Source organism: Suricata suricatta, chromosome 12, assembly GCF_006229205.1.
Source record: "Suricata suricatta isolate VVHF042 chromosome 12, meerkat_22Aug2017_6uvM2_HiC, whole genome shotgun sequence".
NCBI classification, from domain to species: Eukaryota; Metazoa; Chordata; class Mammalia; order Carnivora; family Herpestidae; genus Suricata; species Suricata suricatta.
The window spans coordinates 3,080,525-3,101,715 of record NC_043711.1 but is presented as its reverse complement, the minus strand read 5'-3'; the positions used below and the strand labels follow the sequence as shown (position 1 = coordinate 3,101,715).

The 21,191-nt window shown below is 61.2% G+C and overlaps 1 protein-coding gene across 5 annotated transcripts in view; it reads left to right on the top strand.

Moving 5' to 3' along the window:
- Positions 1-20,968, top strand: part of DPP9 (dipeptidyl peptidase 9) — a 38,742-nt gene extending 17,774 nt beyond the window's left edge. For 2 of the 5 annotated variants that reach the window (XM_029915902.1, XM_029915903.1), the window contains 12 exons: positions 628-728; positions 1,859-2,036; positions 2,182-2,344; positions 5,185-5,264; positions 8,442-8,594; positions 8,966-9,101; positions 10,222-10,367; positions 11,318-11,464; positions 12,653-12,805; positions 13,446-13,588; positions 14,799-14,910; positions 17,591-20,968. In XM_029915902.1, coding sequence (XP_029771762.1) covers positions 628-728; positions 1,859-2,036; positions 2,182-2,344; positions 5,185-5,264; positions 8,442-8,594; positions 8,966-9,101; positions 10,222-10,367; positions 11,318-11,464; positions 12,653-12,805; positions 13,446-13,588; positions 14,799-14,910; positions 17,591-17,683 — 1,605 coding nt within the window. In that variant the 3' untranslated portion in view covers positions 17,684-20,968. Of the gene's footprint in view, positions 1-627; positions 729-1,858; positions 2,037-2,181; positions 2,345-5,184; positions 5,265-8,441; positions 8,595-8,965; positions 9,102-10,221; positions 10,368-11,317; positions 11,465-12,652; positions 12,806-12,925; positions 13,061-13,445; positions 13,589-14,798; positions 14,911-17,590 lie in introns of those variants that run through there. The other 3 variants (XR_003900610.1, XM_029915901.1, XM_029915900.1) reach the window with 3 other exon arrangements.
- Positions 20,969-21,191: the final 223 nt, after the last annotated feature.

Genomic DNA, 21,191 nt, shown 5'->3' with positions numbered 1-21,191 from the left:
TAACCAAACCCTCTCTGCGCCCCGTACCAGAACGTTCTGGCAGACTTTGCACAGACCCGACGTCAGGCGGCCTCGCTGAGGCCCCTGCCAGCAAAGTGGTTCTTGGCCCAGCAGAGCAGCGGGGTCCCGGCCCGATTGTGGGGCCGGGGTGTCCTCGGGAGCTGGGCGCTGTGTCACCCAAGGCCGCCCGGCTCTGCGGTGACAGCCCCGACCAGAGCCCGAGGTCTGCAGCCACCAGGCTGTCCTGACCGAGTCCCACGTGCGGGGGGCTCAGACAGCAGAAGCGTATTGCCCCCTGACTCCAGAGGCTGGACGTCTGGTCGCAAGGTGCGGGCAGGCTGTGAGGGGCTCTGTCCCTGGCCCCCCCGCCTTGCCTTCTCCCTGCATCTTGTCACCGGGTGTCCTCTGCCTGGCACCGCAGGCCACGCTTCCCCCTGACAAACGGGGTGCCCTGCTCCAGCACCGCCTTACCTGATTACACCCGCGGCCACCCTGTTTCCGAATACGGCCCCTTCTGAGGCCCCGGAGTCAGGACCCCAACCTAGAGACTTCGGGGACCCGGTATCCCTCCCTCCCAGGCAGCACGTGGCCCGGCCCGAGCGCGACCCAAGTCTGCTCTCCCTGCAGATCGTGGCGACCCAGGAGAAGGGGCTGGTGCAGCCGTTCAGCACGCTCTTCCCCAGGGCCGAGTACATCGCCAGGGCCGGCTGGACCCGGGACGGCAAGTAGTGAGTGTCGCCCGGTCACCCGCCCGGTGACCCCTCTGCCCCTCTGCCCGTAGCTGGGCCCCAGGCCGCCGCCCGCCCGCCACCCGCTGCCGTCTGGCCCAGGAGCCAAGGGTGGCTCTCATGCTTGTTCAGCGGTCGGGGGTCAGAAAATCCAGGGGGGCGGGTGTCCCGTCACACACGGAGGCGCTGGGAGAGCCGCACTGCAGCTCCCGGGTGACGTTTCACGGGCATGGGCCACACTCGGTGGCATGTGGAGTTGGGGCTGCGTCGCAGGGTTGACAGCTGCTTTTACTTATTTATTTTTTAATTTTTATTAAAAAATTTTTTTAATTAAGAAAATTAAAAAAAATTTATTTTTGAGAGCACAAGCAGGGGAGAGTCAGAGAGAGGGAGACATAGAATCGGAAGCAGCTCCAGGCTCTGAGCTGTCAGCTCGGAGCCCGACGCGGGGCTCGACCCACGAACCGTGAGATCATGACCTGAGCTGAAGTCAGGCGCTCACCCGACGGAGCCCCCCAGGCGCCCCTCAAAACAGTTGGTTTGAGGACAGAATGTAATGACAGAGTAGCTCCCAAATAGGATTTTTTTTCAAGCAATGCCTACACAACATGGGGCTTGAACTCACGACCCGGAGATCAAGAGTCACACACTCCACCCACTGAGCCAGCTGCGCTCCCCCCTTCCCCCGACGGGGTTTTTTTTTAAGGAGCTGTTTGCTTGCCTCTATCCAAGTCCTCAAGGACTTGTGGTGTTTGACAGAATAAATAACTCACTTCCAAAAAAAAAAGAAGTATATTGATCATTCAGAACAAAACAGGAAACGGGACAGTGCGTGTGGGCCGAGGGTCTGGCTGGGCCTCCGAGCGTTTTGGAAATGCTGCTCTCGGCCCTAATGACACGAGCTGTTTCCGGAACGGTGGGGTTGCAGAGCCGCGCCGCCTCTGGTTTGCTGCGGCGGGCACGCGCTCGCCGAGACCCCGTCGTGTGCCGAGGGGCCGCTTGGTCCTGCGCAGGCCAGGCCGCCAAAGGCAGGGGGGTCCTGAGGCCACGCGTGGGGGAAGGGAGGCGTCTGCCCGGCTCCCCTCGCTGCGCCCTGAGGCCCCGGCGTCCGTCTCTCCCCGCTGTCCCAGCGCCTGGGCCATGCTCCTGGACCGGCCCCAGCAGCGGCTCCAGCTCGTCCTCCTGCCCCCCGCCCTGTTCATCCCCGTCACCGAGAATGAGGAGGAGCGCGTGGCCTTGGCCAGAGCGGTGCCCAGGGACGTCCAGCCGTACATGGTGTACGAGGAGGTCACCGATGTGTGGATCAACGTAAGCGTGGAGGGTGCGGGGGTGCCCCGCGTCCCCAGCTGGGCGGGCCGCGGGGCGGGGGTCCGCCCGTGAGTTTGGCTTCCACGCGAGCCCGGCCGCCCGTCGGCGCCCCGCCTCCTGATGCGCACTCTCCCCCGCCCGGCAGGTTCACGACATCTTCTACCCCTTCCCCCAGTCGGAGGGAGAGGGCGAGCTCTGCTTCATCCGCGCCAACGAGTGCAAGACTGGCTTCTGCCACTTGTACAAGGTCACTGCCATCTTAAAGCCCAGCGGCTACGACTGGAGTGAGCCCCTCAGCCCTAGGGAAGGTGAGCAAAGCCTGCCTGACACCGTCTGGCTGGCACCAGTCGGTGAAGTGGGGGGCGGAGGGGCGGGAGGAGCGAGAACCCAGCCTTTCCTGAACACGAGTCCCGGTCTGGCGGGGGTCACCACAGCCAGCTGGTAGCTCGGCCCATCAGTAGCATTTATTTCACACCTACCGCATGTCGGGCCCACCAGGGGTCAGCACACCACAGCCACAGATCAGATGCGGCCCACTGCTTGTTTTTGCAAATAAAGTTTTATTGGTACACAGTCACGCTCATTCATTTACAGATTGTCTGTGGCTAATCTGCCACGATGACAAAGTTGAGTAGGGTGACAACAGTGTGACAGACACCTTGTAAAGCTGAAAACATTGCTCTTGGGCCCTTTATATGAAAAGTGGCCACCCCCTGCTCCGGGTGCCAGGACCATGATGCTAAAAAGAGAAAGGAAATCCCGGCTCTTGTGGAACTCTCTAGTGGGGGAGGCGGGCAAGCATCCAGAATTGGGTGAAGAGCCCGCCTCGGGGGTGATGAGCCGCACAAGAGCTTGGAGAGTGAAGGGCGTCCTTCTCGCACAGGGGTCAGGGGGACGTCTCTGCTAACGTGTCATGAGCAGAGACCTGGAGCAGGTGGCTGAGGCAGCTGTGCGGATCACTGCAGCTGGAGGGCATGGCCTGTGCAGAGGTCCTGGGGCAGTGGCTGCCTGGCCTGTTGGACTGGTGGGGAGAAGAGTTGGGGGGGAGGAGGGGAGGGAGGAGGGGAGGGAGGAGGGGAGGGCCGGGCCAGTCACACAGCGCCTCAGGGCCTCAGGGAGGACTTGGGCTTTTACCGTGGATCTGACATGAGTGTCAAGCCCATTCCTGGGGTTGCTGCATGGAGGACAGCCCAGGGGTGAGGAGCAGGGACAGTGATGGGTCCCGGCAGCAGGCTGGGCGAGCCCGGGCAGATTCGGTTCTGGATGCGCTTTGGCCTCCGAGTCAGCCTTCTGCTGGTGGATCGGATGCAGGGGCTGAGAGAGAAAGAGGAAAGGCCCAGGAGCCTCGCAGGGTTCGGGAGGGTGAGCGTGAGACAGAGCATGGGAGGGACAGACTCAGGAGGGAGACGTCCGGTTGAGGCTCGGATGTGTTCACGCCGACATGCCCAGGAGTGGACATGCTGTGCGGGCAGGTCTGCCTGCAGGGAGTTGCAGGGAATGGACTGATTACCCGCAAAGGGTAGGCGGGTGTCCTCACACCGGGGCAGGGCTCCGGAGGCCGGAGGTCGCCTTGGCTGAGAGCCAGCAGAGCTCCTCAAGCCGTCCCCGCTGGGCGCTGTGGACACCAGGCCAGGTGGTCCTCAGTGGGGGCATCCCGGGCTCTGTTAGGGGCAGAGCCGCATCCCTGACCCCTGCCCATTCAGTGCCAGGAGCCCCAGGGTCCTGACAGCCCCCGATGTCCCCAGATACTGCTCGGAGTCCCCCAGTGTAGAGGCCGAGCCCAAGGAGAGCGAGGCCTGGGAGTGTCCGGCATCCAGGGCGCCGCCCCCGAGCGTCAGGAACAGATGCCGTGAACAGGCGGGGCTCGAGTGAGACGGGAACGGAGGAGTGACTGTTCTCAGGGACCTGTCACTGCTGCCTCTCGGGGGGTCCTAGCGGCGGGTTCCCTGCTGCGGCACGTCCGCACCATCTGTCCCTCTGACTCGGCCTGGCACCCGCTGCTCCAAGCTCTGGAGCCCTCCCTCGGGAGCCTCACTCCAGCCTGGGGCAGTCAGTGGGCGGAGCCCGCGGCAGGTGCCCCTCAGGGACCTCCCACCCTGGCAGTGGGCACGCCAGGTTTCCTACCCACCCTGCACGGCCTGCCTGGTGCCCAGCTCACACCTACCTTCACATGGCCCGTGCCTGCCTGGGGAGCAGGCGGCCGAGAAGGCAAGACTTCAGTGGCTTCGGACCAGGTGGCGGGAGTTCTCTACAGGTGCCGTCGCTTCGGGGGTCCTGGGGAAGAGGAAGGAAGCCAGGGGCCTGGAGCACCAGGCAGAAGTGGGGACCCGGGCAAGAGCGGTGTGTCCAGGCCGCACGAGGTGACCTTGGCGGCAGGGGATCCCTCGAGAGAGGGCCGAGCAGGTGTGGCCTGTGGCCGCTGCACTGAGAAGTGCGGCCTTGAACCTGGAAGGCCGAAGGGACGCGGCAGCCACGAGGGCGACACACGGCCAGCTGTCAGGTCGCCTACGGCAGCCCTGCACCTGCTCGCTGCGGGCCCGTCGCAGAATGGGCGCCGGTAGGGGTCTGAAGGAGCAAGAAGTCAGCGTGGCCAGCCTCCGGGAGGGGGGGCTGCGGGAGGAGCGTCCCTCCCTCCCAGGTCCAGCCGGGACCCACGTCTGGGCCCAGATCGCCGCACCAGGAGCTGGTGTCTTCCGGGCCTGTGTCAGGCGGGCACAGTGTGAAACAGCCATCCGCGTGAACTGTTTAAATAAATTTGTGATACGTGCTAACTAGCATCCCGTAGTTATTTACCCGGTGGGAATTCAGGAGTGAGATGCACCAGAACAGGACAAAACAAAAAACCCCCCAAAAGTCGGTCAGAGGAACCCAGCCCAGCCTCCGCCCGAAGTGTTCTAACCAAGGTCTCGTTCCCCAAAACCTAACGTGTTCTGGGAGGTGGCCGGCCGACCGTCCAGAAGCTGAGGGTTTGGGCCGCCCAGGGCTCTAAATTCCGAGGTCTGGTTTTCCCCCGGGGGGGGGTGGCCCCCGGCCCCGCCTCCCATCCGGCGGGTCGCCTGGGCTCCAGGGCGGCTCCAGTGGACTTGGGCCTCGGTGCCCCTCACGGCTTCCCGGGACCCCCTTCACCTCTTGCTCTCCTTGCTTGCAGATGAGTTTAAATGCCCCGTCAAGGAGGAGACCGCGCTGACCAGTGGCGAGTGGGAGGTTTTGGCGAGGCACGGCTCCAAGGTACCGGCCCCCCTGGCAGCCCTCCCCGCCGGCCCTGCACGCGCGCTGTGCACACACACACACGTGCGCAGACACGTGTGCGCACGCTTCAGCGGCCCTCGGAACCCCGCGCCTGTGCTCCTCCTCCCCTCCTCCTGCTCCGCTCCACTCGCCCCTGGGCACCCGTCGCGTCCCGTCAGCCTCTCCCGCTCCGTGAACCCACGTCTCCCTGGGGGAGCAGCCTGTGGGCCGCTTGGCCTGCGGTGGGACTGCCCTGTGGCCCCCGGGGACACGCCAGGCCTTGCCTCCGACCCAGTCTGCCGCACCTGGGTCCAGTTCTACAAAATTCCAAATGTGACACAGAGAGCTCTTTTATTTTTTAATGTTTATTACTTCATTTTTGAGAGAGAAAGAGAGCGTGAGCACGCACACGTGGGGGAGGGGCAGAGAGAGAGGGAGACACAGAATCCGAAGCAGCTCCAGGCTCCGAACTGTCAGCACAGAGCCCGAGGCGGGGCTTGAACCCAGGAACTGTGAGATCCCGACCTGAGCGGGAGTCGGATGCTTAACCGACCGAGCCCCCAGGCGCCCCGCTGGGGAGAGCTCCTTATCCGACTTCCTGCGCCCCTCCCCCACACCAGCATAAATGCCTCCCGGGCCGCAGGCGGGTTCGGGAGACGCTAGCACACGGGCTGCCCGCGCCGTGGGCAGTAGGGGTCAGTAAACACCTCAGTGACCAAGTGACGAGTGACGGGCAGGTCCGGGTCCCTTAGACACGGATGTTGATGAGAGCCTGTCCACACCTTCCCTGACTTGGACAGACGTCCCTGTGAATCGTTGGAAAGGAAGCGAGTGGGGACACCATGCAGGCAGGGCCCTGATTCTGTCAGATCTCACTCACATCTTATTCGGGAGGCGAGGTCGGAAGGTCGAGGGCCGCCCCGCCTGCTCTGCTGCGGTAGATTCTTGCCAGGAAGCACCGCCTGGCCCTCGGGGGCGGGGGGCTAGCAGTCACGGTCCTCGTCTGTAAAATGGGACTGTTGGAGCACTCCGGTCTGCTCGTCTTGACGGCAAGTCTCTGTCCCTCAGCTCTACCCACATCGGGGCGCCCTGAGCGTTGTGGGGTGTCAGAAGCCCCCCCACCCCAGGTGTGGCAACCACAGATGTCCCTGGACATTGCCAAATGTCCCCCCAGGGGACTGGAACGTTACTCGAAGTCCCCAGTGCCCCGCCTGGCGTACCCACCAGCCAGAGGTCTCCCTTTTCTCTACCACTGGGGGCGTTTCTGGGTTTGCTCACCTGGATTTTTACCCAGAAATTTTAAAGAAGCCTTGGGAACATTTTATTTTATTTTATTTTTATTAAAGAAGAATTTTTAAATATTTATTTATTTTAATTTTAATGTTTATTTATTATTGAAACAGAGACGCTCTGAGCACGAGCAGGGGAGGGGCAGCTAGAAAGGGAAACACAGAATCCGAAGCAGCTCCAGGCTCCGAGCTGTCAGCACAGAGCCAAACGCGGGGCTTGAACCCACGAACCGTGAGATCATGACCTGAGCTGAAGTCAGAGGCTCAACTGACTGAGCCACCCGGGTGCCCCAGTGTCTATTTTTGAGAGAAAAACCGAAACACAGCACGAGCAGGGGAGGGGCAGAGAGAGAGGGAGACAGAATCCGAAGCAGCTCCAGGCCCTGAGCTGTCAGCACAGAGCCCGACGGGGGCTCAAACCCACAAAACGTGAGATCATGACCTGAGCCGAAGTTGGATGCTCAGCCAACAGAGCCCCCCAGGCGCCCCCGTTTTGTTTTATTTTAACTAAAGTATAGTTGACAACACAGCAGCGTTTTGAAACGTACAAGGGGGAAGAACAGCCCCGCCGGCCCCTCTGGAGGCTCTGCGTGCACCGCCCCGCCCACGCATTCCGGGACCTCGGAAGGTCTGAGCGCCCCCTTCATGTGCATCTTCCCACGTGGCCCTTGTGACAAAACCGGCAAATGTCTGCGCGGGGCTGGGGGTTTTCCAGCGACGTCCTCCGTTTCTAGAAAACCTGCGTCTCCTTTGAAAGCAAGTAGACAACGGACGCATCAGTTCGTTGTCCAGTTCTGAGTACCATGACCCCCGTGACCCCTTCCCCTCGGAAGTGACTGACCATGCGGGGGCCCCCAGGCGGCTCCACAGGACATTGTGTTAGGGGCTACGTAGGGTGTTTTTTGTTGGTTTTTGTTGGTTTTAGGAAATACGGTTGTACATGGCCACAGAGAACCGTGCCATAATTTTGAAGCCGATCTGTCCTTTTGGACCTTCAAGTTGTTGTCTTTTTTCCTTAGTGTTAAGAACACAGCAGGGGCGCCCGGGGGGCTCCGTCGGTTGAGCGTCTGGCTTCGGCTCAGGTCATGATCTCGCAGTTTGTGGGTTCAAGCCCCGCATCAAGCTTTGTGCTGACAGCTAGCTCAGAGCCTGGAGCCTGTGACTGCCTCCCTCTCTGACCCTCCCCTTCTCACGCTGTCTCTCTCTCTTTCCAAAATAAATAAAACATTTAGAAAAAAAAAACACACAGCAAAGCCCTCAGGAACATTTCCCAGGAACATAGCTGCTGCATCAGAGGACACGTCTTTTTCACGTTTTGCCTCCATGTTGCCGGGTTGGCCCCAGAAAGGTCGCGGCCCTTCTGTTCCCCGAACAGGGCCCTTTCCTGCTTTTCCCGGAGGCCTGTACACATGACACTGGAGCCGAGGGGGGGGGGCCCCCAGGAAGCAGGCGGGGCAGGGGTGGCCACTTCTCCCCAAGGGTGGGCTGACCCCTCGGGGGCCAGGGCCGGGCACTGGAGGGCCCTCGGGCAAGGCCAGCCCCTCCCTCGGCCTCTGTCCCAGGCACTGTGCCCTCCGTTCCTGCACCTGTGTCTGGGGTTGGCGTTCCGAGTTCAAGTCCTCCCAGGGGGACACGCGGTGAGCTCCGCTAGCCCGCCGCCCGCTCCTGCCCTGCCGGGTCCGGGAGGTGCTTCCTTCCCAGAGAGCTCTTCTCCTGCTGGTGGGCTAACGACACCGGGCAGAGGACGAATCCCCCGGGGGCCAGGGAGCAGGGCCTGGGCCCTTCTGCGGGGCGTCCGGCCCCTCCCCCAGCCGCCCCGGGAGCAAAGGCCTGGGCGGATCAGGGCCCGGGCCGGCCTGCTTCACGAGGAGCCCCTGTGCCCCCGCAGATCTGGGTCAACGAGGAGACCAAGCTGGTGTACTTCCAAGGCACGAAGGACACGCCGCTGGAGCACCACCTCTACGTGGTCAGCTACGAGTCGGCTGGCGAGATCGTGCGCCTGACCACACCCGGCTTCTCCCACAGCTGCTCCATGAGCCAGGTGGGTGTCCCTTCGCCTAGCCCCCCGCCCCGTTCTCGCACCCTGCCTTAGCCCCTGGGGACGTGCTAGAAGGTCAGGCAGTGACTGTGCGGGGGGCTACTTCCCGGCCAGGGCGAGCACTTGGTAGCAATCTGCCGGCTGTAGAACCAGCAATGGGGGCAGGGGGGTGTCCCTGGCCGGAGGACCGATTCCTCTGGGCCTCGGTTTGCTCCTCTGAGAAACGGGGGTGATGGTGGTAGTGTCCACGTCACGGGAGCAGAGGACTCGGAAGCTTCACGTGGCTGCGCAGGCCGAAGGCAGCAGGCGGTGGCGGGGGGCCGGGCGGGAGGGACCCGGTGCCGCGCGGAGCTCAGTGCCCCGTCCTCCTGCAGAACTTCGACATGTTCATCAGCCACTACAGCAGCGTGGGCACGCCGCCCTGCGTGCACGTCTATAAGCTGAGCGGCCCCGATGACGACCCTCTGCACAAGCAGCCCCGGTTCTGGGCCAGCATGATGGAGGCGGCCAGTGAGTAGCCCCCGCCCCCCGCCAGAAGCCTCAGCTTGCTCACCTGTGAAACGGGATGTACGCCCTTAGATGACACTGATGAGAGGGGCCCGTTCTGGCAGCTTCGAGGCTGCGAGGGGCCCAGCCCGACTGTCCTGGGGGCCCTGCACCCCGGACGGTGTCTGATTTCTGTGCTCTGGTTTAAGAGGACACAGCACAGGGCTCGGATTCTGCTCACGACCAGCCGCCACGTTCGGGGAGGCCCTGCGTGGGGCGTCCTCACCCGCGGGCAGCTGTCTCGGGGGGCACCTGGGCGGGGCACACGTCCCGCTGCCTTTGTGTGTGGGAGGAGCCGGGGTGCAGGCACGAGCGTGCCCGTGGGGCAGCCAGGGCCCTGCTCAGGTGGCCCCAGGGCCCGTTGGCGGCTGCGGGGATCCACAGACACCCCCTGCTGGGTCCCTGGGATGAAAGCCGCATGTTCCATACCTCACCTAGCACACGGGAGCCCCTCACTAAAACAGACACCGTGCCTGACCCCAGAGCTGCCGTTTGGGAGGTTTCCAGAACATTCTAGGTAATAAGAATCTCTGGCGTTTGCAGCTGGAAAGCATCTTGTTATGTTATCACGCTCGGGGACCAGCTCGGTCTGGCCGTTCTGGTCACTTAGGTGCTGTCTGTGGCCACTTCAGTGCCACAACAACAAAGCTGTGTAGTTAAGACACAGAAACAAAAATATTCACCATCTGACCCTTTATGCAGATCGTTTCCCGACCCCCCAACCTACGCTAACAGTTTCCTCATTTTCTTTTCAAATTGACTTTCTCTATTTATCTAAATAAACTTTTGAGACAAGCGTAAAGACTTTGCCTCACTGTCATGGCTGGGGAGCCAAGCAGAGAAGCGCAAGATAAAACTGGCCGCAACTCCGATCTCAGGGGCAGGGCTGACACCCCCACAGGGCGTTGGGGGGCTGCTGCTGGGCCCCGAGCCCCCTCCGGCCCTCGGGCTGTGACTGCAGCCCAGAAAGCGTGGGGTCTCCCTTCCCCCTCGGCAGCGGAGGGCCGGGCGGGGGCATGGGTTCGGCCAGCGTGCCTCGTGGGCTCCCCGTGGCCCAGAAGCCACAGCCGCTCTGTCTCTGCAGGCTGCCCCCCGGATTACGTGCCCCCGGAAATCTTCCACTTCCACACGCGGTCGGATGTCCGGCTCTACGGCATGATTTACAAGCCACACTCCGTGCAGCCCGGAAAGAAGCACCCCACTGTCCTCTTTGTGTATGGAGGCCCCCAGGTGGGTGCCAGCCCTGCCCCCACCCCCTCCTTTGTGCCAGGACCTGAGCACCAGCCAGGCCGGAGGAAGGGTTGGCACACGGAGGCCCTTTCCCCACGGACTGCACAGGGTCCTTGGGTCTCTGCTCCCCCCGCAATATGGCCCCCTTCCTCTTTCACCTGCGGTGCTTCCTTGTCCCTCTGGAAAACTCCGCTAGCCCCCATGTGTTCTTCTGAGCCATCTGCCTAACAGTGACCCACTCTCCCCCCTGGTCACCAGCTTGGGGACAGAGGTGGCTCCAGGCCCAGTTCTCCAAGAAAGGGACAAGAAAGGCCCAAGCAGTCATATTGGAATTGGGGTCCCTCTTGAGATGGCAGTTCCCACCTGGGGGGGGTGTTCTGTCCCCCAGGGGACACTTGGCGATGTCTAGGGACACTCGTCATCATCACAGCTCGGGGGGAGGGGCTGGAACAGTCCGTCCCTGCAGTGCCGGACATGCCCGCCCCACCCCGTGATCAGGCTCCAAACACCAGTAGGGCCGAACCGAGGAACTGGGTTAAGTGAGGTCACGCGGGGACGCAGCTGCCCGGCGCCGGCAGTTTTGTCTGTGTTCTCAGAGGTGAGCGCAGAGCAGGAGGGCGCAGCCTGCGGCTGAGGAATCAGGGAGTGATTCCAGGGCCGCTGGCGGCCAAGGTCCGGCTGAGGAGGGGGCCTCTCGCGGCTCTGCTGTCGGTGCACGTCCGGAGCATGGGCGTGCTGCAGAGTGGGCCCATCTGACCCACGTCCCGTGGCTGGGACCCTTCCAGGGCCAGCCACAGCCTTCACAGTAAAATATAGGACCTTCGACAAGGCCGTGAGACCCCCAGCCCCGTCCCACCGGCCTCTGGCCCGTCAGCCCCTCCTGCTTGGAGCCGCGCACTGGATGCCTCTCCACTTGTCCAAAGCCCCGTGCCCCTCCTCGCCCCTCACAGGTGCAGCTGGTGAACAACTCCTTCAAAGGCATCAAGTACCTGCGGCTCAACACGCTGGCGTCCCTGGGCTATGCCGTGGTCGTGATTGATGGCCGGGGCTCGTGTCAGCGGGGGCTGCGGTTTGAAGGCGCCCTGAAGAACCAGATGGTAACATCTCTTCACGGTCTCTCCGTGCCTTTCTGTGTGGTGCGGGGAGCCCTGGGGCTTGGGGGCAGCCCTGGAGCATCTCCTTGAAGGGAGACCTGGCTGGGGTGCCAGGCACAAGTAGGGTGACCTTTTAGAACCAAGGAAGGTGTCCACTTTGATGCTCTCCTTTGAGCGGCACCCCATGGGAGGCAGGTGTGCACACACCCCACCGGGTGCCTGAGGCCCAGATGAGCCACACACATCAGTACAGGCTCTGTCAGCAGGAGTCCCAAGGGCCAGACCAGATAGGGACTGGTGGCTGTGGAAGTGGTGCTAATGGTGGTGGTGGTGAGAATGATGATAGGGTGATGGTGAAGGTGATGGAGATGATGGTGGTGGAGATGGTGGTGGTGATGATGGAAATGGAGGTGATGATGGAGATGATGGTAATGAGAATGGAGATGGTGGTGGTGATGGTGACGATGGACATGATGGAGGTGATGATGGAGGTGGTGATGGTGATGGAGACGGTGGTGGTGATGGAGATGATGGAGATGATAGTGGTGATGATGGAGGTGATGGTGGTAATGGTGGTGATAATGGAGATGGTGGTGATGATGGCAGTGATGATGGAGATGATGGAGGTGATGATGGAGGTGATGGTGGTGATGGAGATGCTGGTGGTGATGATGGAGATGATGGCAGTGATGATGGAGATGATGATGGGGATGATGATGGGGATGATGGCGGTGATGGAGGTCATGATGGAGAGGATGATGGAGAGGATGTTGGTGATGAGGAAGAGGTTGGAGACGGTGGTGATGATGGGAATGATGGTGGTGATGAGGATGGAGATGATGAGGGTGACGTTCACTGGGCCCTTAGCAGGTGGGACCCTCTGAGTGCAGGACACTCAGCATCCACACTCTGTGCCCGCTGTAAAACGGGCCCTATTGTGCTGACATCCTCTTTTAGGGATGAGGGGTCCGAAGCCCAGAGAACGGATGTGACTGTCTCAGAGCCAGCGGGGAGGAGGCAGGGCAGGGTTGGTGCTGGGCCTGTCTGGCCACCACCCCAGAGAGCAGGTTCTAACAGGGTCTGGAGACGGGTGGCTTCCAGCGAGCTGTCTCCGGTCCACAAGGGGCAGAGGTGGACAGCGGGGCGTGCACGCAGAAGGAGTCCTCTGAGCGGTGCCCGGCCTCCCCCCAGGGCCAGGTGGAGATCGAGGACCAGGTCGAGGGCTTGCAGTTCGTGGCCGAGAAGTACGGCTTCGTGGACCTGAGCCGGGTCGCCATCCACGGGTGGTCGTACGGAGGCTTCCTGTCGCTCATGGGGCTGATCCATAAACCCCAGGTGTTCAAGGTGGGTCGCGCCCCGTCCCCGTCCTGTGTGCCGGCACCCGCCTGTGCCCCTCGGAACCCACCCCCCACCCGGAGAGGCAACCCGGCAGGGGCCTTGCCACGTGGCTGTTTCTCCCCGCAGCAGCCCCGTGGGGCCGAGCCCCCCTCCTCATTGCCCGCCACTGCTGACCCCAGGATGGCATCCGGCTGCACAAAACCCCACCAGCAGCTCTCTGTGGGAGGCTGAGCCCGGGACCCCGGCCTCGGATGGGCAGAGGTGGGGCATGGTGTGACGAGCGTCGGGGGAGGGGCCCCCAGGCCGGTGGCGCTGTCAGGGCACCGCGGGGCGGCGATGAGGAGGAGGAGGCAGGAAGGCGGTGGGACCAGGGAGGGGCCGATCCCGGCCTGAACGTACTCGTTCAGCTCACCCGCCCTCCCTCGACGGCGCTCGATCCACGATCCACGGGGACCCACGGTCTGAGGGCCCCGCCCCCCCACCCCCTGTGCATGTCCACTCCTCACGTCCTTTGGGGGAGGCCCCGGGACGGCGGCAGGCAGGCGAGGGCTCCGGAGACCTGACCTGTGTGTGTCTCTCTCTCTCCTCTCCCTCTCCCCACCTCTGTCTCTCTCTCCAACCACGCTCTGTCCACTGTGGCCCTCAGGTGGCCATCGCCGGCGCCCCGGTCACCGTCTGGATGGCCTACGACACAGGGTACACTGAGCGCTACATGGATGTCCCAGAGAACAACCAACTTGGCTACGAGGCGGGGTCCGTGGCTCTGCACGTGGAGAAGCTGCCCAATGAGTAAGGCCCCGCCCGCCCCGGCCCTCCAGGTCACCGAGCCCCCCCCCCAGGCTGCTCCTCCATGAAGCTGGGTGTCCACGGTCCCTCCCACATTGGTGCCCATGCCCCCGTGAGGGCCTCCCTTCTTACTGCTCCTCACGGGGGCTGGCCGGCCCCCAGGTGCTCTTGGAGGGAGAAGGCCTCGGCCCTGCCCTAGAACGACAGGAAGAAAGGCCTAGAGTCCCGGTGCCTTGCACGCACAGGCCTCCCTCGCTCCCCAGGCACTCCCGCCAGGGGGGCCAGCGGCCGGTCTTGAAGCTGACCAGTCTCTATCCTGTGGGGCTTGACATGCGGTGGTTCAGGACATGAGTCCACGTGGTTCCAACATCCGGGTCCATGGGACCGGCTTAGACGCACCGTGTCACTGGCCTCCGTCTCTGAAGAACCATGTCGCCGCCCTGTGGTGTGGCTCTGGCCGGCCAAGGGCTGCCCTGTGCCCACGCCTTTAGGGCCGGTGCAGGCTGACCCCGCCTGGGCCCCCGGTGCTGGTGAGGCTGCTCGCCTTGGTCTGGAGTGTGGCCCGGGCTCCCTGGGGACGGCCACGTGGGAACCCCAGTGCTCTGGGCCCGTGTCGTCTAGTACGGAAGCCATGAGCCTTGTGCGGTCACTGAATTTAAGTTCACATTAGTTCACAGCCACCGAATGCTTAACCGACTGAGCCACCCAGGTGTCCCTACAGCCACCGAACGAATAAGTGCGTCGAGGCAGATTGGTGGCTGTGGGGCCGAGGGGGGGCTGGCTGGAACTGGAGGCGGTGGTTCACACGTGGGGAACGCACCAAATGCCCCTGAATCGTTGAGTTTAAAATGAGGTATTTTTAGGTTATGTGAACTTCAATAAATTATTTTTATAAATCCATTTTTTTTAAGTTCCCCTTCCTCGGCCACTCTTGCCACATTTTATGTGCTCAGAGGCCACCTGCAGTCATGCTGGTGATGACTGCATTCGGTGGGGCAGATCTAGAACATTCCATCATCCCGCAGTGCCAGGGGGCCACACTGCTCCAGAACCTTCCCTGTAGCTCAGAGCACACGCCCACACCTCTCCCCTCCCTGCCTGGAAGGGAGTGGGAGTGTGCAGACCCGCCTGTGTCCCCACACCCCTGCCCTCTCCTGGCCACCCCGTGTGTGAGAGGGTCCCCCGTAGACGCTCACCCAGCCTTGCCTTCCAGGCCCAACCGCCTGCTGATCCTGCACGGCTTCCTGGATGAGAACGTGCACTTTTTCCACACAAATTTCCTCGTCTCCCAGCTGATCCGAGCCGGAAAACCTTACCAGCTCCAGGTGGGTGCCCGCCCCAAACCGGCCTCCTCCAACCTTCCCCAGGCCCCGCGCCCCCCACATCCTTCAGTGCCCTCTGCGTGCGGCTGGGGTCGGAGGAGAGTCCTCGAACAGGGGTCATTTGAGAGCTAGAGTAGGGGTGGGGTTCAGCGGTCAGACCCCAGGCACAGGACACTGTCGGTCAGGGAGGATGGAGTAAGCGGAAGAGGAGTTGGGGGCCAAGGCGGGGTCGGGGGTGTGGCTTTGGGTGGAGCTTCTGTGTTGGGGGCGGGGCCTCGGCTGGATTTTGATCCAAGGGTGAGGAGAGGTGTTGGCCAGCCTCTGGCTGCCTTGTGGCCAGGGGCCCGTGGGAGCCAGAGGGACGTTGTCCCCGCAGGAAAGGGGCTGGCGGGGAGCTGGAGGCCCGCAGGCTCAGGAGGGGTTTGGGAGGTGAGAGGGGCAGACTTGATCACAGGCTGCCTTCCCCCGTGCTTCTGCCTCCCAGATGCCACCACACGCCCCGTCCTTGGGAGTGCCGTGTTGCCAGTTAAACAGATAGGGAAACTGAGGGTCGCAGGGTGGGGGGGACAGAGGCAGAGGTCGCTCTTGGGAGGCCCCCCTGCTGCACATGCTCCTTGCAGACCGACCAGAGGCAGCTGCCAATCAGGGTGAGGCTGGGCCAGGATGTACCCACAGTGTCTTTTTTTTCTGAGAGAGAGAGAGTGCACGCGAGCGCACGCAAGCAGGGAAGGGGCGGGGAGAGTGCGCGCACTTATGCGCACACAAGCAGGGAAGGGGCGAGGAGAGAGTGCACGCGTGCGCACACAAGCAGGGAAGGGGCAGGGAGAGAGAGAGTGTGCACGCGTGCGCATGCAAGCAGGGAAGGGGCGGGGAGAGTGCGCGCACGTGTGCGCACGCAAGCAGGGAAGGGGCGAGGAGAGAGTGTGCACGTGTGCGCACACAAGCAGGGAAGGGGCAGGGAGAGAGAGTGTGCACGTGTGCGCACACAAGCAGGGAAGGGGCGAGGAGAGAGTGTGCACGTGTGCGCACACAAGCAGGGAAGGGGCGGGGAGAGAGAGGCTCTCCAGCAGGCTTCACCGTCAGCGAGGAGCCCGACGTGGGGCTCGATCTCATGACTGTGAGCTCCTGACCTGAGTGGAAATCAAGAGTCAGACGCTTAACCGACTGAGCCACCCAGGCGCCCCCTCAAACGTCCTATTTGAGGGTAAAATTCTGAGCCGGTGCCGTGCTAGCCGCTCCCCTGCCGAGTGTGGCCGCAGGTGGTAGGTCACCGACCTCGGGCCCTTCCTGCTCATCTGTGAAACGGGAAGGACACCCCTGCCTGCCCATTCGAGGCCACATGGGTTCTTTCGGGAGAGTGTTAAGCACACAGGGTGGGCCCGTGGTCCTGTGTCCCTGGGCCCCGGTGACACGCTGGATGTGAGTGGAGACACTCCGTTGGGGGTGGGAGCCAGCCAGCATCTGAGGGAGGTGGAGCGCACCCTCTCTTGTTCCACGGGGAGGCTGGCGGCACACCCAGCACCCTTGTCGAAGGCCCAGGGCACAGCGGGGAGCCGCACAGACTCTTCTCCCTGCCCTCACAGCCAAAAGGAGGAAGAAATGATCAGGCAGCCAGGACCGGGATAGCGTGAAGGCTCTGTCACAGGCGTGCTGGTGCCCACAGCGGGAAAGGCACGAGGCCTACGAGGCTGTGGGGACAACGGGACGGGGGAGGCGGGTCATGATGCCAGGCTGGCAAGTCCTTGCAGAGCTCTGAGCTGAGGAAAATATGACCACAGAGTTGGGCTTCATCCAGGGTTGGATTAAAGAAGGCAAGGGAGGAGGAGGGGAGAGCTCTGGGCACTCAGATGTATTCTAGAACAGTGAACTGGGCTGGTGGTCATGGGCCTGGAGAGGAAAGAATAGTTCAGTTCACAAACCCGCCTTGCTGGCAGGAAGGGGCGGCCTGGCCCTGACACCTGAGCCAGCGCTGTCCAGCTTGAGACCAGGGTTGGGGACTTTGGGAGAGTCTGAATCAGGGTTCAAGCCTGTCCCATGAACACCCACAGTTTGAGACCTGTTAGGGGGACAGGACCCTGGTTTCATAGTCAGCAACAAGACCTGAAGGCCCGTCGCCATCCCCCTATGGGCCTGGACGTCAGCCCCACCAGGTCTCAGGGACACGGGGATTCCTTAGGTGTGCCCTTTGGCACCAACAGGTCACTGCCCCTTCTGGGGATAACCCCCCCGTGGGTGGTGGGACAGCGTGGGGCGGACGCCTGTCCTGGCGGCCACAGCCTGTGCAGTTCTAACGTGGCCTTTCGGTGAACCAGTGGGCAGCAGCAGGTGATCCCCTGAGACTGGTGCAGCGCCCCTCCGTCTCCCCAGGTTTGGGGGGGCCTCCCGTAGCTTGGGGGAGAAACTTGCCCATGGGGAGCCCTTGAAAGGACCTACAGAGGCCCCAATTCTTCATCTGGGTTTTTGGGGGGGGGGTGCGGTGCGGCTGCCGTCCGAGAGCTTGTCACCTGCCCAGAGTCCCGCAGCACAAGGCCGGAGGACGAGGACTGGAACCGGCCGTCAGCCCAGGCCTGCTCTTTCCTCCCGCCACCCATGACCCCCCAGGAGCCCAGGGCCAGAACCCGGGTGGGCGAGCACCTGGGCGGAGTCCCTCCGTGCCCCAGCCCTGCCTTCTCTGTCCCCCCAGATCTACCCCAACGAGAGACACAGCATCCGCTGCCCGGAGTCCGGCGAGCACTATGAGGTCACGCTGCTGCACTTTCTACAGGAATACCTCTGAGCCCCCGAGGCCCGGGGCCTGCGCATTCAGAGCACAAGTGGCTTCGCTGCGGCCACCACAGGGGGACCGGCCGGGAGGGGCAGAGTGGCCCCCTGAAGGCCCCTCCCCGCGTTGCCTCCTCCCTCGGCCCCCGCTGGACAGCCCTGGGGCCTCCGCCGCCTTCGCTGCCCCCTGCCTTTTATCGTTTTAACGCTCCCGGCTGTTTTGCCTGCTGCTTCTCGTGGCCACGACGGCGAGACGAGGCCCACGTCCAGAGGCACGTCCTCAAGCCATCCCCTCCTCTCCGCGTGGCCCGGAGCCCCGACTCCGCGGGGCACGGGGAGGGGGGCGAAGACACTGGGAGGGCCCGGCCTCGGCCTCGTCATGGGCCATTCCCCAGGGGCCCTGGGCCCGCAGCGGTGGCGGCCACGGCCACGGAAGCTTGCGACTGCCTTTCCTCCCAGACCCGCCCACTTCATGTTTTGTTCCGGGGGAGCATTTTTTTCTGACGATTATTTCAAAGGCCGAGCAGAGGGTGCCTAGTCCGAGGATGGGGTCTTCCGCCAGCGGCCGGCGGGCTCCCTTCCTCCAGGCTCCGAAGAAGCGCACACCCCGGGGCTCTGGGCTCAGGAAGGAGCCGCCCCGCCTCAGGGTTCTCCTCCCCTCCCCCTCCCCGCCAGGACTTCCGATGGGGGGCCCGGGCAAGAAGGAAAACAAGCAAAAAAACAACACCCCACCCCCCACAAACGGAAAACCCCACCAGATACGAACCACCTCTACATATTATGGAAAGAAAATATTTTTGTCGATTCTTATTCTTTTATAATTATGCGTGTAAGAAGTAGACTCATTAAACAGTTCCGGAGGGAACCGCGCCCGCCCGCCTCGGGTTCCTTCCCAGCCGCGGGGCCTCCGCCCGGCCGGTCCCGGAAGCCCGCCGAGCCGAGAGCTGCCCGTCACACCGGCCTGGTCTGGAGAGGACAGCCCCGGGGTCCTGATGCAGCCGCCGCAAGTCGCCTAGGGACCCAGCCCGAGGTGGCCCGGCCCGCCCGGCCCAGCCCGGGCTTCCTCAGGACAACAGCGTTAGCCAAGGTGCACACCCCTCCGCGGTCCCTCTGCCCTGGCTGCCTTCACTTCCTTTTGTGCCTGCACTCGCCTCCACGGTTGGGGGGGGGAGGGGTCAGGAAAGGCCTACCGAGGAGGGCGGGCTGATCCCTTCACGATTTTCCCCGCAGCCCAGACCCAGAGGGACCGGAGACTGCCCGAGCCCATGGCACTCTGGTACTTGCGTTCCCAACAGCAGGACGACCTCTCCTTGCGCCTGCACCCTCTCCATACTTTGGGAAGCTCCAATTTTATTTTAAATGGCTTAAAAAATAATAAAACTTCAGTGCAAGAGGATATGCAGAGAAAAGATACTTTCCCTCCAGAGAGAATCACATCCCATTTTCTATTTTTAATACCTGATTTCTATTCCTGCCAAGAATGTGCCCGAACTTATTTGCCAGGCACCTATTAAGGGCTAACGGGTTATTCTGGGCATTTTATCTGAATAAGTATCAATCAGGGGGGTCAAGGGACTTCTTCTGGAATAGGACAGGGAGTAAGTATCTTAGGCTTTGCAGGCAAGAGGGCCTGGGATGCAATTACTCTGTTCTTCTTCCTACTCCAAAAGTAGCCACAGATGACATGTAAATGAGGGGGGTTGGCTATGAGGGAATAAAACCTTATTTACAAAACCAGGCAGCTGGCCAGATTTAACCCACAGTCTGCGATTGGCCAACCCCCTGTATAAGTGGTACTTAACCGCCTTATACATACTTTGGGCATTTGCTTGAGTTTATAGGGGCAAGTTCCTAGAATCATCAAAAGGCATATTCGATTAGTTTCACGGAATATTACCAAATTGCCTTCCAAAGAGAACACCTCAATGTAAACTTCTCCAATAAGGGTGAAGGATGCCTGTTTCTCCATTTCTTTCCCAGCACTACCTATTACCAATTTTTTTTTAATCTTTGCCAATCTTAGGGGTGAAATGTAGCATCTCACTGTCATTTTTCTGTGTGGCAGTATTTTCATGTTTTGAGATACTTGTTTACTAGTGATCATTTTGCCCACCTTTCTTTGGATGTATTGGCCTCATTGATTTGTGGACACTCTTTATATATGAAGGCAATCAGTCCCTTGTCATCCACTTGCAAATTGAACTATGTTGTCGACCTTCCCATGTGAAGCTCAGCTAGTGAATGGTTTAAAATCAGTCTGGGGAACAAATAGTTTTTCACTTAAGGTGAAGGAGGGGACTGGTCATGAGTCATAAAATGACAGAAACTAGAGGGAGAGGACGCTGGGTGTGCTCCAGGAGCCTTGGCAGCTGCACTTCGAGGCAGGAACTCTTGGTCAGAACCTTCTACCCCTGCCTTGCACAGTCAGTACCCCAGACTCGGGAGACAGCTGCCACCGGCCAAACTGCAGTCAGTCACAGTCCTACTCTGACAGCCCCGGAAGTGTTAGGGGGGTGCCAACAGGAAGCAAGGAGGGGTGGAGGCCAGCTACAAGAGGACAGGTGTCTGCTGGCACAAAGTCTCAGCCGCGGAGGTGGCAGGTGGAGGCATTTGTTCTTCCAGGCTGACACGGGGGTCGCTTTTCTCCACCGCTGGTGGGGGGCCTGTCCCCGGGAGGGTCCCCGGGTCGGTGTGGGGTTGCCGGTGCACAGGCCTGCTTGCTCTCCTGTTGGAAAAGCTCCTCTCCTCCGTAACTGGCAAGAACCCATACGCGACGGACAGAAAGGCCTGTGTCCTGTCGGTGGCAGAGATTTCCCAGTTCGTCATTTGTCTATCAGACAGGTTTATGGTATCTTAACACAAACAAGAATGAAACCTTTAACCATGGACACATAGGAAGGTATAAAAATAGTACAGAGTCCCAGGTACCCTCCACACAGCTCACATCTTCCCTAACCTCCGTCCATTGTCCGAATCAGGAAACTGACATGAGTCCAATGCAATTAACCAGACTCTATGCCTGATTATATCAGCTGTTACACGTGCTCGCTGGTGAGCGGGTGTATGTGTGTCTTTTCCTTTGCGTCGCCTGTATAGATTCCTGTAACCAACACCCCAACCATAACACAAAACCGTTTGTTCTCCAGAAAGGAGCTCCTCCGTGCGTCCCTGTGACGTCCACCCCGTTTATGGTGGCCTGAACAGAGAGACCGATGTCTGTCCCTTGATATTTGTATCATCAAATGGTTTCCTTAAGCACTGCTAGATTTCACGTCATGATTAAAAAGCAGGATCTCTGGAATGATGTTTATTTTTTTTATTTTAATCTCTCCAGTATGATTTTTTTTTTTTAGGCCAAAAGGAAAAACACGCACATGCAAACCTACCTCGCTTCAGTAGGACTCTCAAACAGGTCACCATTGAAGCATCTTGTTAGCAACCGCTCTTGGCCGCTAATTGAATCCTTCAGTGACTGCCTGAAGGTCAAACACGGCAGGGGAGGTAATGAGAAAGACATCAACGGA